The following is a 22,668-nucleotide window of genomic DNA, read 5'->3' as shown; positions in this document are numbered from 1 at the left end:
ACTTTCTAACAAATCTGGCATAAACCATTTTGAAAATAAACTTAAACTTAACAGAACAGTCCAGTAACGCAGTTTACACTGCTTCTGGGTTTCTGATCACATCTGATCAATTAAAGATTTTTTACAGGGGTGGCCAGTTTCTAAAAAAAACCCCAAAAACCTTGTTGTCCAAGGGAAAAATGCTAGAAAAATATGTAGAATATAACTTGTAGTATTTTGGTTTAATTTAACAGTGAACAGAATCAATAAATTAGTGATTAACTGGGGTGGGTCTAGCCTTGTAGCTTGACTGGTTTACTAAATTCTTTCAAGATACACAAAAGGTTCCCAGTGAACCGACCTCACCTCAACACATTTTGTAACATACTTTAAGGAAATGTTTCTTTCAGTGCAGTTTGGAACACGTTTGCTAGTACGTTTTTAAGTAACATACTAAGAGTAAAACTATAATAAGCAACAAGATATTCAAATATAAAAATCGCTCCTGCCTGTTTTTTCAACGCTGAATTCAACATCTGATATACAGGTGTTTTAGTTTGTTGCATCACTGACACACATTCATTGCCAACTATTACTGCTGCTTTGTGGAGTTCTGATTTCTTGACTTTCAGTTTTACTGCTGAACCCCAGATTTATAAAGAATGTGTGTTTTTCTACCAAAGTGCACACAATATTTACAGTAGGCTCCTTCAAATACTGCAGACATAATGTTTTTTTCTTTTTATTTCTATTATATATTTATTTTACTTACTAGTACTGTAGTTATAATTAGAGAACGGATTGTTAGAGTCCTTGATGCTGATTGATCCATCAGTGTTCCAAGCCGTTTAAATTGGAAGCACAATGTCATGATTAGGAACAAAGGCAAATCACTGCAACTGTGCTAACCAAGTATCACTGCACCACCAAAATCAAAGAAAACACCTGTCAGAATACCTGCTGTCATGGAAGATACTGGACGTTAAGGTGTCTTGTCATAGCTTCCACGTTATATTAATTTGCACTATGAACCAGTTTGCTATTTTAAACACCATGCTGTTTTAGTATTTTATTTGTAGTAGGCCTACATACCAGTCATTTGTCTAACTTCAGTTGGTTCCAGTTGTCAGATTCAGTTTTATTTATCTCCTTTTTAGTTGGTATCAGCTGTCGTTTTGTGAAACTGACTGAATATTTTAATATTTTTCGACAGTGTTTACTTTAATACATGCAATGTCTTAATGACCCGACTCTCCTTTCTTCACTCTCTTCTACATACTACCGAGCTCTCACAGAAAACTTGAAATGAAATTAATACTACACAAAATGACAGGCCTCTTTTAAAAAAAAACAAAACAAACAAAAAAAAATACAATTTGACTTTCAATCAATTAATAATCTTCATCCCAGCAGAGCATCTTATACCCTTGCGCTGTTAGTCAATGGGGCTGAATTACCTAGCTACAATGTTACATAGAATATGCAGGAAGGCAGCGCCTCACAGGTACACAACTAAGCAAGGTTTTTATAGTTATTTAAAGTCTTAAGAATTTTAATTTAATTTTTTTTACTTGACAACAACACACCAAGAAGTGACAATATTGCAGCGTTCTGGTGTAAACAATAATCAAGATTTTATTCACACAAGTCAGGACACCACATAACATTTACACGTAACCTGACATGTTATTGGACAACATTCACACGCTGTTGTGACACAAGCACTCGATCACCCCCCCCCCCCCCCCCCCCCCCCCCAAAATTAATTTAAAAAATTTAAATACATATCTTAAAAAAAAAAAAAAAAAAAAAAAAAATAGATTGCTGTATTTAAATGTCAGTTTCATGTATTAAAAATCAGTATAACTTATTTGCTAATTTACAAAAAACATAAATAATACCTTAAGTTTAAAAGATGTGTGTCGTGACAGAGGCTCTCAGTCTCTTGGCAGCCATTTCTGGGTTTCTTTCAGCGTCTTCCACAGAAGGAAAAGGGATGGGACATAAACACTTTTTAAAATGTATGTGTATGTGCTAGACTTTCAAAACATATGTGTCTCTCTACAACTATCCACAGAGTGCCTTTCTAGCAGCAGAGTGAACACAGGAAAAATAAACAAAAATTACTTGTCTGATGTATAATGGCAAATCTTGTTGTCCTGGGCGTTGGCCGATACGAATTGGCCACCCCTGGCCCTTACTCTGATCCCACCGCAGTCGGATATGCGACAGATTACTGTATTATGTTAACAAAGTTTGCATTAATTAGTTACTTTGTAACTTTCTTTACCAGTAAATTAAACTATCGGTTTAATATAAAAAAAAAAAGGTTCTATATTATAAGTATAGGAAATGTTATAGAAGTACTGTAGTAGTAAATTAAACCATGAGTTGGAGTTTAGTATATTTGATAATCCGATTGTGTGTATTAATATTTATTTTAAAGATTGTATAATATTTATAATGCACTAATCGTGCACAAGCATGTATTTGGTCAATGGCACATTAACCAAGTCATAGAAGTGAAATACACTTGTTGTTTTCTAACTTTGTGAACATGTCCAGATTCAGAAATGTAAAGCTAAGCTGGTTGAGAGCAAGAACATGGTAAAGTAATTGTTTAAAACAAATGAAGCTACATCCGAAGTATATATTTTAAGTGGTAGTGTCAGTGGACCCGGTAATGTAGTCCTATTGGCCTCACTTCACTCCTGTAATCTGCTGCTGCTTTGTGCCCACATTGGGTTAATCATTTTTTGCAGGCTCAGTAAGTAGCTTTTCTTTTCTTCACAAAGCCTGTTCTTTTTTATGTTGGCAAGCTAACAGAGTAGTATAGGAGAACTGCACCAGAACTGGGGTCTGTTTAACTGTAGTGTCGCAAGAACGCCCAGCCCCGCTACTCCATCTTGAAGTCAATTATGTAATCTCCTTCACTGGACTGCAGTTCACACTAAAACTTTGAAAAGAGTTTGTACACAAACTGATCTGACACAACCAGTGGTTACACTTTGGAATGAGGTGGCTAAATATTAAAAACAAACAAAAAAAAACTTGTCAGAATTAACCATGTTTTGAGGTGTACAGTATGTACTGTTTAATGTTCAGTGCTTTTAGAGAAAATACTAAGTGCCAATTTGTACTGAAGCAAAAAAGCTTTGAAAGTCACCCTGTGGTTTCAGAATAATGGAACAACCACAGTTAGTGTCTACTGGATTACTAATGTGATATTCTTGATTCGTGACCGGAATAACAATATTAACCATCTGAAGGAACTTTACGGGTTCTTGACAAACTGCCAACTGGACCTGAGGTCCAAAAATGCACAAATGTGTTTTGATCAAAGGGAAAGAATAGTTTAGGCCACAGATGTGAGTTAATGAAACATTGGTTCTTTCTTGAGTCCTTAGTGTAAATGCAATTAGAATAGTGAATGTGAAATATTTAAAATCTGAACCTGTGTGAGCATTACAAAGTGTTTAGAGCAAATTGATGTAATGAAGAAAATGTTGCAAATTATTTGTTTTATTTTCTTTTGATTTTTCCAAATACAGTACACCCTCGCTATAAAGAACCTGTTGAGGTCCAAGCATTTTGTTTGTTATATCGAGGGGTTCGTTATAGCGAAAGGACAATCAGAGTGAACGATAAACTGTTGTACTAAGTTAATGAGGTGACTGTGAATAAAAGTAGAATTACATGTACCTGTGTGTTTCATGTATGCAGTATTCTGCCTTTGCTTTATTGAAGAATTAATATGCAGTACAAAAAGCAAGTATTCCAAATTGAAGCTAAACTTTTATTCAAAATCAGGCTGACACGAATCGTTTCAAAGAGCACCAAATCTTAATCCGACATGCAAAAATCCAAGTTTTTATTCAAAATCAACCTGATGTGAGAAGTTAATCAGATCCTCGAGTTTTATTTTTTTTGTTGTTCTTTCTTATCAATTTTGCTTTGCGGCATTATTGTTGAACAAACCAAAAAAAATGTTGCATTTTGACAACCTATATTCGTGATAGATATGCCTGTATTATTTGTTTTTTTCAATCTCTACAGTTTCCAGCTTTGCAGCATACAATGATTTTTCTTTTGGAGGCAGTTACACAGCGTGTTTAAGACAAGAGAGCTGACTTCACTGCAGAGGTGGCATCCCATGCATACAGACCGGGATATTGCCAGTGTGTGTATATTGTAACAAAAACCCTTAACGATTAAGAATGAGTCTTCAGTCAAACTCAGTCTTATTACACTAATAAATGATCAAAGACAATCTGCTAACAATTAACAGGTCACTGTGGGTCATGACCTACACCGCTAAAACTAATACATTTTTAAAAGGAATCTCAGGGTGGAACTATTCTGTCTCTGCTTATTCACTTCTCTCTGCTTCACAACAACAACAAACCTACCCATCACTGGTCTTTAGCCCCAGTTAGTTCCGCCTCTTCTCACTCCACAGCCAATCACCAGCAGATCCTGTGGTCAGTGCCTGTTGCCCATAGGCTGATGTGAAACAGTCCCTCCTACTCCGTGTTCCTGCACTTTACAGCCTCACATGTTACTATATATATATATCTATATATATATATATATATATATATATATATATATATATATATATATATATATATATATATATATATATATATATATATATATGATATATATAAGAATTTATTTGGGGTCCAGGTGCCAGGTTTATCATAATGAAGGGCATTATAACACGATTGTACGCAAATCATTTGTTTAAAGTCCTTGATTTCGATGTAATCTATCAACAGAAGGGGATATTAAAATAAATACATGGATTTCCCGTTTTGTGGCACTGATCCCAGGTAGAATGACCATATTTGGGCTTGAATATGACCACTTTGTATTTAGCGTTTGTAGTTTGGCAACCTTACATCAGAAATTCAAACCCAGTATATCTATAGGAAGGCGTTTAGTAGCTGTTTCCAATGATATAGTGTGTTTTATTGTGGAATGTATTACATGTTTTTTTTTTTTATATATAAACTGCACTGCCCAAAACATAATAAAAAAAAAAGTATAAGTAATATTTTAAAAAAAAAAAAAAAAAAAAAAAAACTAGGAATTTCAACCCTTTTCCAATAAGGATGGGAATTTTAAAAGTTGAATGTATAAACTCTAAAGAAGTGATACAATGTTTAATAATATGCTAGATGTATAAGCGGTCGCATGACAAATGTCACCAAATGCGTACTTTTTATGCATTAATTTTAGTAATTTATCATCAGTAGTCAGTATCAGACTGCTTTAGTGCCACAGTAAGGGTGGCTATTATAAAAAGGAAGGGGTTTGACAATTGCCTCCAAGTAACTTTTCTAATTGGTGCAACAGAAAGATTGACACTGGGACAGGTTTTATTCTCGCTCGATCTGGCACTTCATTGGTGCACTGTGTCTGTTTATGCCTGTAGTAGGCTTGTATGGTATTGATTCCACAGCAGGGTTAAATAACATTAATGACCAGCGTTTTTTTTCTGAGTTGGTTCTATATTTAAAATGGCATCTCTAAACAAAGGAAGGCACATTGGAAGTATTTTGAGGAACCGACGAGAAAAATGTGGTATGTAAATAATTATGCCAAACAAAATTGCCGTACCTCGAAAACACAAGTTCAGTGCTTCACAGTTTGAAATGAAAACATTGAGTTATTGTGGATGGAGTTAATGATGGCAGTAAAAAGCAAACATCCATAACAACATTTGCTATAGATTTGGCCAAACAGGGCGTGATCACGTTATCCCTTATGAGGACAGTGCGTGTGAATCGTGAATACTGCAGTTTTGACATCGATGTAAGATTATCCCAATACTGTGCCGACCCATAAAACAGTAACAGCCAGGCTGGATAAACTTAAAAGAAAATCATGCTGCAGCTGTTCATACAAAACTTTCAAAGGTAGAAAAAGTTGCAATTACCAGACTCGTGGACCCTATTCCCCAGTCTTCCCATAGGTGGGAGGCTTTTTTCACTTGAAACTGTTCTGTAAGCTTTTGGACCGAATGGCCGTTTATGTTTAGTAAAGTTTTTATTTGCATGCTGGAACTACTGCACTGAAGTAAAGGACCCCTGAGACACAGTTCAGACAGGTAGGCCAGGCATCTCTTTTTACAATTGAATGTAAAGTTGTGTGGATACGTGAATTTGAATACATTACATTATTTAGTAATACTTGACCATATACAATGAACTGCACAAGAAGGCAAACATTAATTACTTAGTATATTACTTGATTGTGTGTTAATTTTTCATTTAAAATATGACTCATGGCAATGTTTGGGAGGTTTATGTACAGTAGTACAGTATGTAGAGGTGAGTGCGTTTGATTCGAGTACTTGGAAATTGTACTCTTATCGAGCAACAATAGATCTCAAAAATCCCACCGCTACTGTCAAAGACCGGAAACTTTTAAATCTCTGAGGCAGACAGTTACAGTGCTCTTTAAAATTCCAAAATATTGTGCTATTTTATCCCTGGTAATTGCATTTTCCAGACGTGGAAGCATTTCCAACTTTTTTAAATTGCGCTGTACAGTGGGTGGTATTTGTCTTTTTATTTATTTATTTATTAAACCATATAATTTGGGGCAACGTTACTTAGAACAAAAAAATAAAAAATAGGTGTCTGTTTTGTTAAATGAAACACACCTGTTCTAGAAACATTATACTATCCGGAAATGTGTTAAATATGTATATAGTATAAAGTTATATCTTCACTAACAACTTGAATTACAACCATAAATATAATAATTTCAATATATACTTTGATTTATTTTTTACTTTGTGGCTGAGTCTTTGCGATGTTAAAACGTTATTTGCTTATTTAGGGTTTATTTGCTTAGAAAATACCAACAGTGGCTGTCAGTATCAGAATGTAATGTAAAGTGTGTATGTAGATATGGTTTAAATGCTGACATTGCAAAGATTTTAAACGTTCATAAAAAAATTACCAAAAGCACATCCCTACTTTCCAAGTTGGGTATAAAAAAAATATCAGCAATGACAGATGCAACATTGTATCTTTCACTATTGAGGAGCTACAAGATTTTGTCCGATCCATGGTTTGTATGCCAAAACCGCCCTATTTTCAGAACTCTTTCATGTAAAATAAATACAACCACTTTGTGTTCAGCACTTGTAGTTTGGCAGCCTTACATCAGAAATTAAGACCCAGCATATCTACAGAAAGGTATAAAGTAACTGTTTCCAATATATCAAGTATTTAATTGTGAGATGTATTATATTTATTTTGTATAAGCCATGCCTCCCAATTCTTTTAGAAAACATTAAAATATTTTTATAAACTGTTAACTTCAACCTCTTTCCAAGTTAGATATATCCTGTTTGTGATAAAAGTATATTTATTTATGAATATAGCAGTCAAAAAAATAAATAAATACCACACTAGATGTTGAGTATTTTTATTTTATTCAAAAACAAGCAGCTTACAACTAGCATTGGTACAAATAGTTGTGCATACTAAATACGTAAAAATACAAAAATCGGTCATGACAAAACTTTGATAGCAAGATTTTTATTTTCGAAACTAGAATAAATCGAGCTGCAAAAGTCAGGTTTTACTGCAAACACCTTATGTTATAACGGATAATGATCAGTAAACTGTTTACAGAAACAGTGCCTATGTAGTGTGATGTCAGGAGGGTAGAAAGAGAAAGCATGCAATAATAATATTATTAGTAATAACGAGGGTACTTTCGTTATTTATTTATTTATTTTTTTTTTCAGATATGCTTTTTTTTTTTTTCCTCTTTGCTTCATTTGGCTCCTGTTGATCTCCCTTGGCCATTGAAAGGTTTTCTTGACTTTTTCTGGGGAAAAAACAAGTAGAGGCCTGTGCTTTGTCCTTTTTTTTAAATGTAGGTGTTGCCAATTTTATAATTTTTTATTTTCTCCCCAGTTTAGTCATGTCCAATTATTTTTAGGCTCAGTTCACTGCTACCATCCCTGCGCTGATCGGGAGGGGCGAAGACTAACACGTGTTGTCTTCGGTAGTGTGTGCCGTCAGCCTCCTGCATCTTTACACACTGCAGACTCACCATGCAGCCACCCAGAAGACAACACAGCTTACAGGCGAGCCCGCAGGTGCCCTGCCAGACCACAGGGGTCGCTGGTGCACGGTGAGCCGAGGACACCCTGGCCGACCTAATTGTGCACCACCCTCTAGGAACTCCCGGTCACGTTCGGCAGTGACATAGCCTGGATTCGAACTTGTGATCTCCAGGCTATAGGGCACATCCGCGCAGATCGCCTTTATTGGATGCGCCACTTGGGAGCCCCTGCTTTATGTCTTTTTGATGTTATCGGACTGGAAAGGGAAAATTGTAATGGCGGACGTGGTCCGACAGGAGTTTAAAGACAAGACTAAAACCTAGGAGTTTAAAGACAAGACTAAAACCTGATTATTTGGAGAAACGTGTTTTTGGCAAAAAAATATCAATTGGAATGTTAACTATCATGATATCTTTTTTTAGGTAACTTGCCTACCTCTATCAAACAGCCAGCTGTTTTTGCAACCACTACACACAAGATCTGTCACAAGGAAGGTAGCATGACTACAATACAGGATCTACAGGATGCAGTAATGCAACCAGTCTTCAATTTATATAGTGTACTTATAATCGTACCTTTTGTCAAATTTGCAATGTTTAACATGATGATGAAATACTATGGTTTAAAAAAAAAAAACAAAGTGCTATACAGTGTTTTTAAATAAACTATTTATTTATTCCCAAAACATTTAAAATGTCATTTTCAGACCTTCCTACAAAGTTATTTAATTTTTGATAACTTGGAATTTTTTGTGTTGTAAACAGATGTGTCTTTGTTTGGTCTGGTCATGGCCTGCACGTGTGGACTTTAGCGACAAGCACCCTTATTGTAATGAAAATCGGTGATCTCTATAGCCTGTGCTCCTGGCACACAGAATTTTAAATGAAGACATTCTTAAACAGAACTCTATGTTCTGTTCATTTTTTCTTTTGTCCTGGAAATATGCAGTCTGTGTTAGGGCCCTTGTTGCAATGTTAGTCATGCTTGGTTTGGGTGGTTGCCTATAATTCTGTCTGCAATGTAAGACCAGAGTAATGGACTTGCAGTGTAACACCCTAGTGACTGATTCTTCATCTTATTGGCAGGGTAATGAAACTGCACAGCTGTGCAGCGTTACGTTATCTGCTGGGAATCATGTTTACAGCAAAGCTTACAGTTAAAGTATCAATTTAGCTTTGTAGATGTTAAATTAGCTTGAGTTGGGACTTATTACTCTAACAATTCTTATTTCATCAAGTTAACAATATAAAAAGTCATATTTAAATAAGTTATGTATTTAAATGGTATATGTAGGCTTGCTACTTGTTTAAAAACTTATTTTTCTTTTATATTCAATGTACACTAACTGCATTGTTATTATTATATATATATATATATATATATATATATATATATATATATGAAGAGTTTAGATGCAAAACCAGATATATCCATTTTTCCTATTTTTCATAAATGGTTTTGTGCTTTTCTGAATAAATAAATTAATTCCACATTAGGTGTTTTTCAAATGGAAAACTTAAGAAATAAGAATTTAAAATCAAACAATCAAAATTTATTGAAACTCCTAAATATTTTTCATTTTATTTTTTGTTTTGCTATATATCCATGGGTCGTTTTCTTTCAAAACAAGACACATCCACATTCCACTCAGTTAAGCAAATTGATTAATCAAAGTCACAAGGAATTAGCAAACATTCACAAATTTGACATCAAATTGTATAATTCTGGAGACAATTTACTTTCAGGCAGTTTTTTTTTAAATTCATTTTTTATAAATTTCAAGTTTTCTGCTTTTACATGGTATATTAACTGTCATATTAAGAGGAACGGTAGTTCCTCGTACAAGTTTCAAACAAGTTTTTTTAACTACCGTGAGTCTCTGTACAGCTCCAAAAGTTTTACTGTTTTCACCATGTTGCAGCGGCAAAATTGAATCACTTAGAATTGCCGTCTGTACCAGTACCAAAAGTCTGAAACTTTCTTGCAGTCTGGGGGGTGGTGGGGGGGGGGGGGGGGGGGGACGTAAATACCTCTTGTAAACAATGATGAGATATAAATCGTCAAACTAAGGTAAACTTGTTATTCTCCTTCTTCCTCTTCCATTTACTTTTAAGAGTGTGTAGCGACTTTTCAAACAGAAAAGCTAAATAACTGGACATCTACCATTCATGTGATTTCCAGGGATCGCAAGCAGTTTGACATTCACACCATTTATATTTAACTATGTGTTTGTTTTAAAATAGCACATATCGCACAAAAATAATATATATAAAAAAAAAAAAATACTGTTTTTTGAACTTTCAACATGACATCCTTGAAGAACACGTGGCCATAGCCCGCTGCGTCACTGGGCTGTTGTTGAAATGCATTAATTTTTTTAAGCTTACATCCATGCCTGACCAGCTTTCGCTGAAAACCTGAAGGTTCTGCTCGATTCTAGAAATGCTCTATTTCCTGTTTGAAATATCTGGTTCCTTGTTTAATTAAAAATAAATAAAGGAATAATTTTTGGAAGAAATAAATCAATAATTTAAACAAATGCTTATAGGAATAAATACATTTAGAAATAAATAAATATTTATATATAAATACATGTAGAAATGAATACAGGTTTTTTGATGTACTGGCTTGCCAATGATGTTACTTAAATAAATAAATAAATAAATATGGTGAGTAAGTAGATTCAAGAAAATGTAGAGTCTTTTTCTTCAATCAGTTGTTGGGTTTATTAAAATATGCAAGGAGACTGGTCCCAGGTACAGGACAAACAGATTACTTGTTCTTACAATTTTTGCATGACATTAAATACCCTTCTGTATAGATGGTTCACCTCTTCTTTCTCTGACACTTAACCAATAGCAAAGGTAAAAAACATTGTTTTGTTACTATATACCACATGTATTTAATTTAGTGTGTGTGTGTATAGTCTAGTGTGATGACCTCCTGAACTCAATGCATTCCTCTTCAGACCCCTGGTGCCCCAAAAGGTCTATACATCTGGTTTTTGTTATCTTCCTTGTTAATATTTCTCCTTATTGCTTGAGATCCTTTGAGTCCAGTGGCATTGTCTTGTATTCTCTGAGACCCTTTTGGTCCAACAGCAGTCAATGCTGGGCATTCCAAAAGTCTTAGAGCCTGGACCCTTCTGGTCGTCAGCGCTGTTATAGCTTGCAGTCAGTGTCATCAATTGTTAGCAGTACACACAATTTGAACCAAACAGTCTGCTATCTACAATATTAGTCTCTTTTCAGAAAAGAACACCAGTATAGCTCTGCCAGTCTGCATGCGTAGCAAACTGCCAATCAATTCTCGTTCCATGTTTTCCAACGTTTTTTTTATTATAAAGGTATAAATAAATTAATAAATAGCTGCCAAGTTTTACGCAGCTGTCCAATTATAAGCAAGCAGAGGCTGTTCACGGTATTCTGCATGAAAATTGAAGGCAAGTGAGTAGCCAATGGAAAACTGAAAGACCTGACAGCTGTCCAATCATTCATGAGCAGAGGCGGGGTGAATATGCCGGGTAAGCACTGAATTTCGATGATTTAGTGTTTTTGGAGAAAAACAATACATTTCAGTATTTCGAATTTAATTTTCTCTCTGTATATTTTTTAATTTCACCAGACGAGGGAAACACTAGTAGATTTAGTTATGAATCCACTTTTTCTGAATATTTGTACTGGAGATTAGCGATCTTTAAAACAGATTAGTGTTGACAAATTTGCCAAACTGAAACAATGCGAGACGCTATATATCCTCTTATTTTAGTTAATCCATGGTTATCTGTGTAACTTTGAGCTCAGTTAAACTTACTGTCAGTACCTGCAACTGAAACAGACACGGCTTATGTTCCACCCAGATAACTTATGATTGGGCTACCGCAGAGAAAATGTAGATATTCAATTGGTTGATCGTATCGCAGGGGCACTTCAAGAAAAAAAAAAAAAAAAGTCAAGTACATACAAGCACAGCATAAGCGAGCAGCACTGTCTACAGACTGCTGTGACGCTTTTGTTTGGAAACATGTTTAAAGTTGTATTTATTTTCACATGCTACCATCCACCAGAAATGTGTTCACGACTAATAATTTAAGAACAGCTGCGGCGGGCATGATGGCCTGGCTTAGCAGGCACCACTTTGAGAACCACTGAACTATCTTTAATTTGAGTGCAGAAAATATAAACTGTGTTCACAGCGCTGTATGATGCATAACCGTAGAACTGTATAAGAACAATAACCGCAGACAGATGGGCACACATATGGATGACGTTTATCACATTTCTATATGGCACAAATGCAGTGCCACAATCGGAAATATGCATCTTCCACTTCTTAATGATGGACTTCACTGTGCTGAGAGGGATAATCAGCGCCTTTTGAATTTTCTTGTACCCTTCTGCTCTGTGCCTCTACCACTTTATCCCTGAGTTGTTTCAAAAGCTCCTTGGTCTTCATGGTTGAAAGTCTTTGTCTGAGAGAAATTATCTACAAGTTAATCCACTTTGAGTACACACAGGCTGAAAGCGTTTCACTAATTTTATGACCTTTTAGACAAATCAATTTCACCTGAGTTGATTTAGGGCTGCAGTAGCAAAGGGGTTGAATACTTATGCAACTTAGATGAATCTGTTTTTCTCTGTAAATCTTTCTTATTTATATATGCATTTTTCAACTTTAACTGTGGAGTAGTTTGTATAGATTCTACATGTAAAGTCTAATTTGAAAGTTTCATGGAGTACACTCAGGTGCCAACAGAATGTGTGAACTTTTTGCAAGGGGGGGGTTGTGTGTGTGAATACTTCTGCAAACCGTACAAAACTTATAAAACATACTTAAAGTAGAATGTCATAAATTTCTTTAAAAACAAAAGATATGTATATATCTATCTATCTATCTATCTATCTATCTATCTATCTATATCGTGGTTCACATCGTGAACTTAATGTATCGTCTCACCCCTACTACCTACTGTTTTAAATAGACTGAATAACCCAATCTATCACATAGTAGGCCTATATTTAAATCATTTAAAGTATTTATTGAAACCACCTTGTACTCAACAAATTAATGGAACTAATGCAATTCTTTGTCAATGTATTAAGTGTTATCCTTCAGTTCTACAAGAATGCAACCATATCTGTCATCTAAGCATTTGATATGCCATCAGTGCTGTTAACCAGGTTATGTTTCATCTGTGCAAATTAAGTGTCTTCAGTTGTTGACTGAGATTTTGGTAACTAGCAAATCATACACACCTAGAAAGAAAAAAAAAAAAAAACAAGTCAGCCTGCACCCTGCCTTTTCACTTCATTCTTAAATGCTGTACAATTTTGAAGAAATGAACTAAGACTAACAGAATCAAGGTGCAGCAGGGCGGTAGGAAAGCCCAGCTTAAATTTTGTTTATTTTTAGAACGGGGTCTCCCCCTCCGCCCCTGTGTTATTTATGTATTATGATTTATTTTTTATATTTGTGTATGATGTGTGGGGGGGGGGGGGGGGGGGGGGGGGGGGGGGGGGGGTGTAATAGAATAATTACGAACTACTTAAACCCCTCGGCCATGGTATTTTAAGGCTGCAGCTCTCCCTGCTCTGGGTGGGGTATTCAGAAGTGGAGAGCAAGAGGAGAGAGAAGAAAATAAAACAAAGTAGATCAGTGAAGGCTATTGCCCAGCCTGATCATATTGTGTTCGAGATTTTTTTTTGTTTAACTATTTATTTTCTGTGCTCTGTGTGTTTTTGTTAAAATATTTTATTTGTGTGTACTTAATAAACTGCTCACCATGTGTCTTTTTGAAACTGCAGATACCTTGGTTGTTCGTCCTTCTTCTGGTCTGACGTCACTGCTCAGCCATTTCCTGCCACACAAGGATATCAACCAAGGTTTTAAAAAATATATATATATATATAATATACTAGATTTTTTTAGTAAACCGTGACATTAGTTAGCCGTGTGTGTGTATACAGTTGTAGTCAAAAGTTGACATACCCCAGTGGAAATTTATAATTTCTAGAGATTTCTAAAACAAAGAATTTTAGGAAAAATCTTGTGGCAAAAGTTGTTTGAGGATGAGGAAAAAGTTACAAGAAATGAATGTCTACAATTTCTTGTATTTCAGCAGTTTTTTTGCAAAACTCCAAAAAGGCTAATTCAATAGTATTCATACCCTGACAAGGAAAATTAAATTAATAGCTAGTTGACCTTTAGCAATGATAACCTATTTTTAAACAATTAGGGTATTTGTCAATGAGCTTTTGTGATTCTTCAGTGATTCTTGACTATTCTGAAACGTACAGTTGTTCCAGTTTATTCAAATGCTGAGGACTTCTTTTGTGCACAGCTTTCTTCTTCTCCTACCGAAGATTCTCAATTGGATTTTGAGCAGAACTTTGACTAGGCCATTCCAGAACCTTATTTTTCCTTAACCATTCTGAAGTAGATTTTGATGTGTGCTTTGGATTGTTGTTGTGTTTTTGCTTTAAACCAAATTTTGTAACGGAGGGTTTCAGGTGATTGGCCAATATCTTTTCGTATGCTATGGAATCCATTTAGCCATGTATTGGAACAAAATTCTGTGCCATTAGAGGAATAACAGCCCCATAGAAGAATATTACCACCTCCATGCTTGATAGTAGCTATAATGTTTTTTTTTTTTTTTTTTTTTTTGGGATGCCTCACCAGACTTTCTCCAAACGTAACGACTATCAGCGTGACCAGATAGCTCGATTTTTGTGGAGTTTTGCTTTTGTTGTCGTGTGTTCCTGTGTGTGTGTGTGTGTGTGTGTGTGGTATATATATATATATATATATATATATATATATATATATATATATATATATATATATATATATATATATATATATATATATATATATATATATATATATAGTTGTTGCACCATTAAAAGACTTAACTTACACTTGATCAGACGTGTGCTTGCAAGAATAAGTGGAAAACCCATTTGTCACTGTTGTTCCATAATTAAGGAATATACAACATAAACATTTTTCTGTACTGTGCCCCACATTTTAGATTTTAAAACCTACATACTATATGAAAATCTATCTATGGGAAACTGAAGTCATACAAAAGGATTATTGTAAAATTGTGGGACTTTGGATTTTTTTTTTCTAAAGCCCTTGAAATAAAAGATTTAATATCTCAAAAATGTTTGGAATACACATTACTGTTCTTCGTCTGAACGATTTATTTATTTAACCCAGCTTGTTATGCTACATTCCCGCTAGCTGCTCGTCATGTTGCCACAGGCAAAATGTTTTCCCTTGTGGCTCAACTATTTTTCCTGAAGCTGGCCGCGGTGACTAAGGTTTTTCCAGTGTGGCTAAAAAATGTTAAGTTACTTTAGCCACAGTAGCTAACTAAATGAAAGTCTTAGAGGGAATGTAGTTATGATATAATAATAAAGATCTGCAACGGTGTTGGTTATTGCAGAGCTGTGTATCAGGGTCGCAACCAGGATCTAGTCTCATCTGTCAACAGAGGGGAATATGCTAGTAAAGTTCAGTGAAGTTCAGTCTCGTCTCTGTGTCGCATACATTATATGCACCAAACTAAAGAACATGCTGTCACAACCAACCAATTGAAGAATATTGAAATCTGAAACAAGTATTTTAAGCAAACCAATTTCTCACATAAAAGAATAATCAATGTTTCACAGCATCATTTTTCCAGGTAACAACGTAACGACCCGTTGCGCTTAACAGTGCTGTCAAGAACCCTGAGTTTAGTTTTAATACCCTTTTGATGTAGTATTTTAAAAAGTTACATTTTTGTTCATTGGAAAATATTCACTTTTGAAACTGAGTGTGAGTAACAATCAGCAATATTTCTTTGAAATATTAAGTCTGCAAAAAATAAGTATTACATTTATGAATTCATAAGAAGTTGAACATTTAGCTTCAGAAGCCTAGTTAGTATGCTAAATTTTCTCCAGCCATAAAAAAAGTTTTCCCTGTAAGACATTTAGAGTTAGTGGTGGTTTAGATATAGTGACAGTGGGAATGTTTGGAGACAGGGATTCGTGTTCTGTTCATTTTGTGAACGGGGCGTAAAAGAATTCCTGAGGTTTGCAGCTGCTCTTAGTTGCCTGCAATAGAGGAAGACGCTCTTACTTGGAAAAAGTGGTGCTGTTTGCTTTTTATAAAATCATGATTTTTGGTAAACATTAAGAGAAAGACTTTTGTCATTTGAATTAAGTTTCTTTTACAATACGTGCAACCTGAACGTAATGAGATTCACACAGGATTCCTGCATTTATGTTTGCAGGAATGGTCTGTGTTTTGTAATGTGATGCTTGAGTGAAGGACACCGTTGAGGGTGCAAGCACATTGTCATATATTTTAGATATTTCCAAACCAATCCTTTTTCATTAGCACAATCTGAGAGCTAAATTTAGTGACGGGTAGTTTTTTCTACTGCAATCAAGTAAGCTCTTGGAAGAGAGAACAATCCCATTATTTTATAGGTAATCCATATAAGTGGAATGAAACATTCACATGTAGTTTAAAAATACACGTTTATGTAATAGCTTCTGCTTGCGATACAGTAAGCTTTCATTGCAGCAGCACCTTATTGCAGCCAATTAAAATAATTGCAGCTGACTTGGGCAAAACAAAGCTTTTATTTAAGAGTCACTGTTCCAAGCAGCTTGTCACATTTGACTAATTTGATATGTTTTTTTTTTTTTAAATCTATACAGACAAGTCATGTAGCATTCATAATCATGTAGCATTCATACAAATTAACACACATTTTTAAAGGGATTGGCAGTATTTTTGTGCCTAACCCCAAAAGTCACATTTTCAACCATTTTAATCACAGTCTAGACTCCTGCATCATAATTTCATTTCTCTGATTCAGTGGTACGAGCAGACTGATACATTGCTATGATGGAATATTGTGGTTGAGGAATCATGTCGTCATAAGCAACAACTGCCGGCGCATACCAGTTGCAAGCCTGTCCCGTACCCGTACTATCGAGGGTTGTTCAGTAATGCCTGTTTTGGTCTACTCTACTGTGCTTGGTGTGAAATACTGTATGTTGAAATATGTGCTATGCATTTTCTGTGTGGCAAACGTCAACTACGGTATCAGCTGACATTTCACAAGATGGGTATTTAATGTTGTATAAACAGAAGAAACTCTTATCGCACAAAGTCATTGTATGAGGCCTTAAAAAATTGCTACCCATTGTTTTAACTCCTATGCAAATGTAAGATGGGCTTAGTATGAAACCACCAGTATTGTTTTCAGTGCTTAAACCAAAAACACCTTTATATCACCAAACTCCAAACTTGTGCTTCAGTAGAGTTTTTAAAAAAATCCTACAGTAACATCCCAACATTAGTCAAGTTTATAGCAAACAACTATTTTTTGAAAGTGGTAGAGACTATTGGTTTATTCTATAGTATATGTGGTTATCAGCACCAATAAAATGCAGTTAACCATAATGAAAAAGAAGGAAAGAGAAGGCCACTTTCATGTGTTTCTGCAAATGCTGAGAATTGATTAAAAGACCCTGGCGCCTTCCTCTGTTGCAGCTAATGGCGGCTTTGTCTTTTGAGAGTAGTGTTCCAGTGCATTAGCAAAAGTCCTAATGGACTGTCTGAGAGCACATTATGTCAGTTAATGTAGTAGTCTGATTTGATTTTTCTCTACCTCTCCATCCAAAAAGGAGCTCCGATTTAGCCTGCTATGAATGGTGACTCAGGCGCGGGGGTGGTCACCTCCCCACCCCCAACCACGGCTCCCCACAAAGAGCGCTACTTCGACCGTGTGGACGAGAGCAGCGCTGAGTACCAGCGCGAGAGGAACATGGCACCTGACCTGCGGCAAGACTTTAACATGATGGAACAGCGGAAGAGGGTCTCCATGATACTCCAGAGTCCCGTGAGTGAACACTTTACTTTTTGGACTAAAAGTAAAAAATTACTTTAAAAGATCTTTGCTGTGCTGATGGTGTATTAATATAAAAACATTTAATTGGTTAGCTATTATTATTATTATTATTATTATTATGATTTTGATATAATTTAATTGGCTAAAACTTGCACTTCAATGCAAAACTTCAAGCAAAGTATTTTTTTTTAATTTTCTTAGGAACAGTTTTTTACTTGTATCTTCTGTGATTTGCATAATTCATGATTTCTGGAATCATGGGAAAGTCATGTAATCAAGAAACAGTGACTGCTTGTTGTTTGTAAAGGCTGTTGGTAGATCCAAGGGGTGTACAGTTAATGGCCAATACAATGTATTACACTGCAGTAAGAAGGCAAAATAAAGTAAAACATGTGACACTTAATGCAGAATGCTACAATTTGAGTGGACCCAAGCCCTACTGTATGTTGCATATGGACATAAACACACAGAAGATATGTGTGGGACAGAAGTTTTTTTATTTCTTTTTCACACATTCGTTAAACTATATCAGTTGCATGACTAGCATCCAGGAAATCTGAGCAAAGCTTGTATAATTACCCAAATCAAATACTGGCATTACAAGAAGTGTCTATTTGCTTGGCTTTATTCACTTAATGGCTCTTAGTGTTTTAAACACCAATTACTATTTGAAATGTATGTATGTATTTTAATCTATTTATTTATTTATTTAATAGTTGTCCACACTCCTACTATAGGCAGTAAATTGGTCTAGACAAGGCAAACAATTCTACTTAAATTTGAAAGTAAAAGCAGACCGCTTTATTTTAAATACCTGCAGTGATGGACTCCATCTAGTGGTTCAGAAATTTTCATATACACGAAGTTACTGGCGTAATGCAAACTCTTCCTGTTTATTATTCCTGGGCCCCATGCTATTTGTGCCATATTCCCTACAGGATACATTATTTGATCACATTTAGTTTGGTAAATTTGTTTAAAGAAATTACAAATTGCTGGATAACCAAATGAATGCGGATATGTCATTCTTAAATTTAGGATAATTCTGTATTACTGTAGTGTTATTACCTTGTAAACTTGGATATAAATGCTTTTTTTCTGGACTGCTCTGTAGAACATCCAGTATTTCAATTTCTGATAACGTGCCAAAAGTTATTTCTCATGGGTCTAAACATGATGGCTTCTTTAGTCACCCATATAGGGATTTTTTCAATTTGATTTATTTTTTCTCAAGAAGATGGGTATTTTTTCTCAAGAAGCGAGTAGGATATTAACAGCAAGTTGCTAGTATTGTTTTAGATTTACGTCAGAGCGTGTGTTCAGTACGTGAAATTAAAAATGCTTAAATATCCATGCACTGCATTTCTTGTAATAGGCATTTTGCGAGGAGCTGGAGACGATGATCCAGGACCAGCTTAAGAAAGGAAAAAACCCCACCAGCCTGCTGGCACTGCAGCAGATTGCTGATTTCATGACAACAAACATGCCGAGCATGTATCCGGCTGCACCACAGGGTGGGATGGCTGCTCTCAATATGAGTGAGTATGAGCTGCACAGTGGAGAGAACTGCTAACAAAAGCAATTTCCTAAGCAGTATGAAATGCTCTTGTGATTATTTATTTCAGAATATTAAATTAATCTCAGTAGCGACTTTTATTATACACTTTGCATACACGATATATTGCATGTTAGATAGTGTCTAGAGTAAGTGTTTGGTTCGTCGGTTTTAGCAAATGTTCTCTTCAACAAAACTATAGGAGAAAATGGTAAAATGCTGAACATAACTATGTGGCTAATTTTAATGAAATGGTTTCAGTGGTTTGTGTGTGCATCCACACATGTAACTTAGAATTAATAATTTTCAAGGATTGCAATACTAAAAGATAACTTTTTCTCCCCATACTAAAAGTAGAAACTTGTAATGTAGAAGTATTTAGTTTAATCTCTTGTTAAAATTGTAATGATCTATGACTATGAGTTGTAAATCTTAATGGGCGATGCAAAGTCCACATAATGCTTTATTTATGATTGTGGGTGTGTGTTGCATTCAAGTCAGTGAAAGTTGTACGGTGTATGTATTGTGCAGTCTTTAATTCTGCCAGTGCATTCTCTGCTCAGGTCTTGGAATGGTGACCCCAGTGAATGACCTTCGTGGGTCAGACTCCATTGCCTACGAGAAGGGAGAGAAGCTACTTCGCTGTAAACTGGCAGCGTTCTACAGGTTGACAGACCTATTCAGCTGGTCCCAGCTGATCTACAACCACTTGACAGTAAGTCATGTTTTAAACATTGTCTGAAATTCTGAGATAAAACACGGTTAAAGGCAGTGACTGTAACATGTGTCGCCTTGCGTTACAGCATATGTATTATGAATTTTAAAATCTCTGCTAACTAAAATGTTTGTGGTATGGGTGCAAAGGGAGGTTAATCATTAAGTGTAATGTATGTTGGCTAATAGAACTGAAAAACCTCTGAACACAGCATACTTTAGCACACCAGTAATGGAGTATGTTTCCCTTTACACCAACAAGGTAAGTTTTTTTTTTTTTTGTATATTGGCATTTTTGCAAATGTCAGGATGTGTGTGTGTGTGTGTATGTGTATATAATATGTATATATAATAGTGAAATAATTGTGACCATTATTGAAATTTGGTTACAGTATTAAGAGAAGAGGAAGTCTAGTAAGGGAGGTCTAATAAGGCATTTCCTAATTGGTAGAACTCTAAGATTAATTACAGTGCTTGTGAAAGATCAAATGGTGAATTTGAATGAATTTATCTGCTGCAGCTTTAATTGGCACAAATGCTTCCTCCTGGTAAATGTGTATTGAAATACTTTCTATGGAGAACAAGGTGGCCATCTGGGATCAGAGCCAGAGAAGGATACATGTTGTAAACATGTCATGCTGATAGGATACATTAATAACAATGGCAAAAAAAACAAGTTTATAAACTTCAGAAAGAGTATTTCATTTAAAATGTTCTGATCTTGTTGCAACTTACATAATATGAAAGGAAATTGTGGCCTTTCATTTGATATGTTACATGCATGTAGCACAAACTACCCAGTAGTTAAACGCACATAAATGAAAACAGGCAGAAATAGGCTGAGTGTAAAGAGTTTAAAAAAAAAAAAAAAAAAAAAAATAGAAAATGGCGCGCCAGTTAAAAAGAAACAAAAAAAATCCCAAACAGCAGGGAGGTTTCGAGGCATTTCTTTCAATACAGCTTACGCTTTACGCACGCTAAACGCTTTGCTGTGGAGACGGCCAGTGAAGAAATTAAAGGATTGCTTCTGGATAACACGAGCTGGAGCGGAGAGGGGCAGACAGTGTTCAGTTTTTGAAATTTAAAATTAGTAGTGTTATAACATTCTACCATAGCACTTCTCTTACACTGTCTTGTACACTAGGTATGTACTACATATTTTATTGAAGCAATGCAGCCTGGAGGTACAAGCCCTCTGCTTTGGATACTTTTATACCCTGCTCCATACACTGCAGCGGCGCCAACAATGTCAGAGAAACATGTTTGAAAAAGTATGTTTTCTGCTTAAACATAAAGCTGCTATTTTTTTTACTTTTTTCTTTCTTATAGGCCTTTTTTTAATACTCCGTAACTACTGTGTATTGCTTTGAGTGGATAGTGTCATCGGAATTTGTCTAACGTTTTGTATTCTGACCGCTAAAACATTTTGTGACCCGTCACTGACAAACAACGTTTTTTCCTAGCGGAAACGCTGATACAGTAACACATTGCTGCTTGTGTGTCAAATGTGAAACTTTCAACAGCAATGAAGTACGGTAAAGAAAGACTGCTCTGCAGTGTGGCAAAGATAACACCACTTAAAACGACTAATAGTATAATGTATACTAAATACTTTTATTTTTTTCTACTGAAACTGTTCAACAGCAGATCTTTTAATTGCAATTTAGAACTTGCATGAACTGTTCTTTTTTTATTGACAACCTCATTCATCAAGCCCTGGGCTTTGATTCTAGGCATACAAAACAGGCAAATAAAGCCAGCTTGTTACATGAATGGTCAGATTAACTCATTAATACTGAACATTTTGTATTATGTTTGTTGACCAAGGTTGTACACAGTGGAAAGCAAACATTTTTCCTGGTTATCATGGAAACCATAAAAAAGAGTCTTTACTGTGTTTGCTACATCAATTCAGTTACAAGTTCTCTGGTATGTGGGGGTCAGAGAAAGCAAAAAAAAAAAGTGCTAGCTATAAATATATAACCTACTTTAGAGTGTACTAGAAGCTTAGAAAGCCTACCATTTATTGAAAATGTATATCTCTGCTGCCTTGCCCTGAGTTTGAACAGAAGAATGACATCAAGTAAAACCTTGTTCACACCAAACCAACACTGCTGCCTGTTGCTGCATTGCAGATATTTAATGACTGGTTTTATTGGATTGCCATTTAATATGGACAGATCTAGTTGAAGGGTTCTGGAGTTCCATCGTCTAACATTTAACAGCATAATGCAAAATTTGCACAAAAATGGCCTCCTGCAAATCGGTTAGCAGTGTTTCTTTTCTACAGCAACAAAAGTAGACTACTGACATTACGTACCCTCTGTACAATACATTCAAATACTCCCAAGTGGAAATATAAGTATCATATATTGTCTGCACAATCATTTTTAATATATATATATA

The 22,668-nt window shown here is 35.3% G+C and overlaps 1 protein-coding gene across 8 annotated transcripts in view; it reads left to right on the top strand.

Annotated features, from left to right (window-relative positions):
• The window catches only part of LOC121319647 (alpha-adducin-like), a 60,446-nt gene that overhangs the window by 4,027 nt on the left and 33,751 nt on the right, over positions 1-22,668 (top strand). For 7 of the 8 annotated variants that reach the window (XM_041257309.1, XM_041257299.1, XM_041257280.1 and 4 more), the window contains exons 2-4: positions 17,770-17,984; positions 19,369-19,531; positions 20,112-20,263. In XM_041257309.1, the coding sequence (XP_041113243.1) occupies positions 17,790-17,984; positions 19,369-19,531; positions 20,112-20,263 (510 nt within the window). In that variant the 5' untranslated portion in view covers positions 17,770-17,789. Of the gene's footprint in view, positions 1-13,925; positions 13,957-17,769; positions 17,985-19,368; positions 19,532-20,111; positions 20,264-22,668 lie in introns of those variants that run through there. The other variant, XM_041257289.1, reaches the window with a different exon arrangement.

Source organism: Polyodon spathula, chromosome 1 (assembly GCF_017654505.1).
Source record: "Polyodon spathula isolate WHYD16114869_AA chromosome 1, ASM1765450v1, whole genome shotgun sequence".
Taxonomy (NCBI): Eukaryota; Metazoa; Chordata; class Actinopteri; order Acipenseriformes; family Polyodontidae; genus Polyodon; species Polyodon spathula.
The sequence above is the reverse complement of the archived record's forward strand: the minus strand, read 5'-3'. Positions and strand labels throughout refer to the sequence as shown.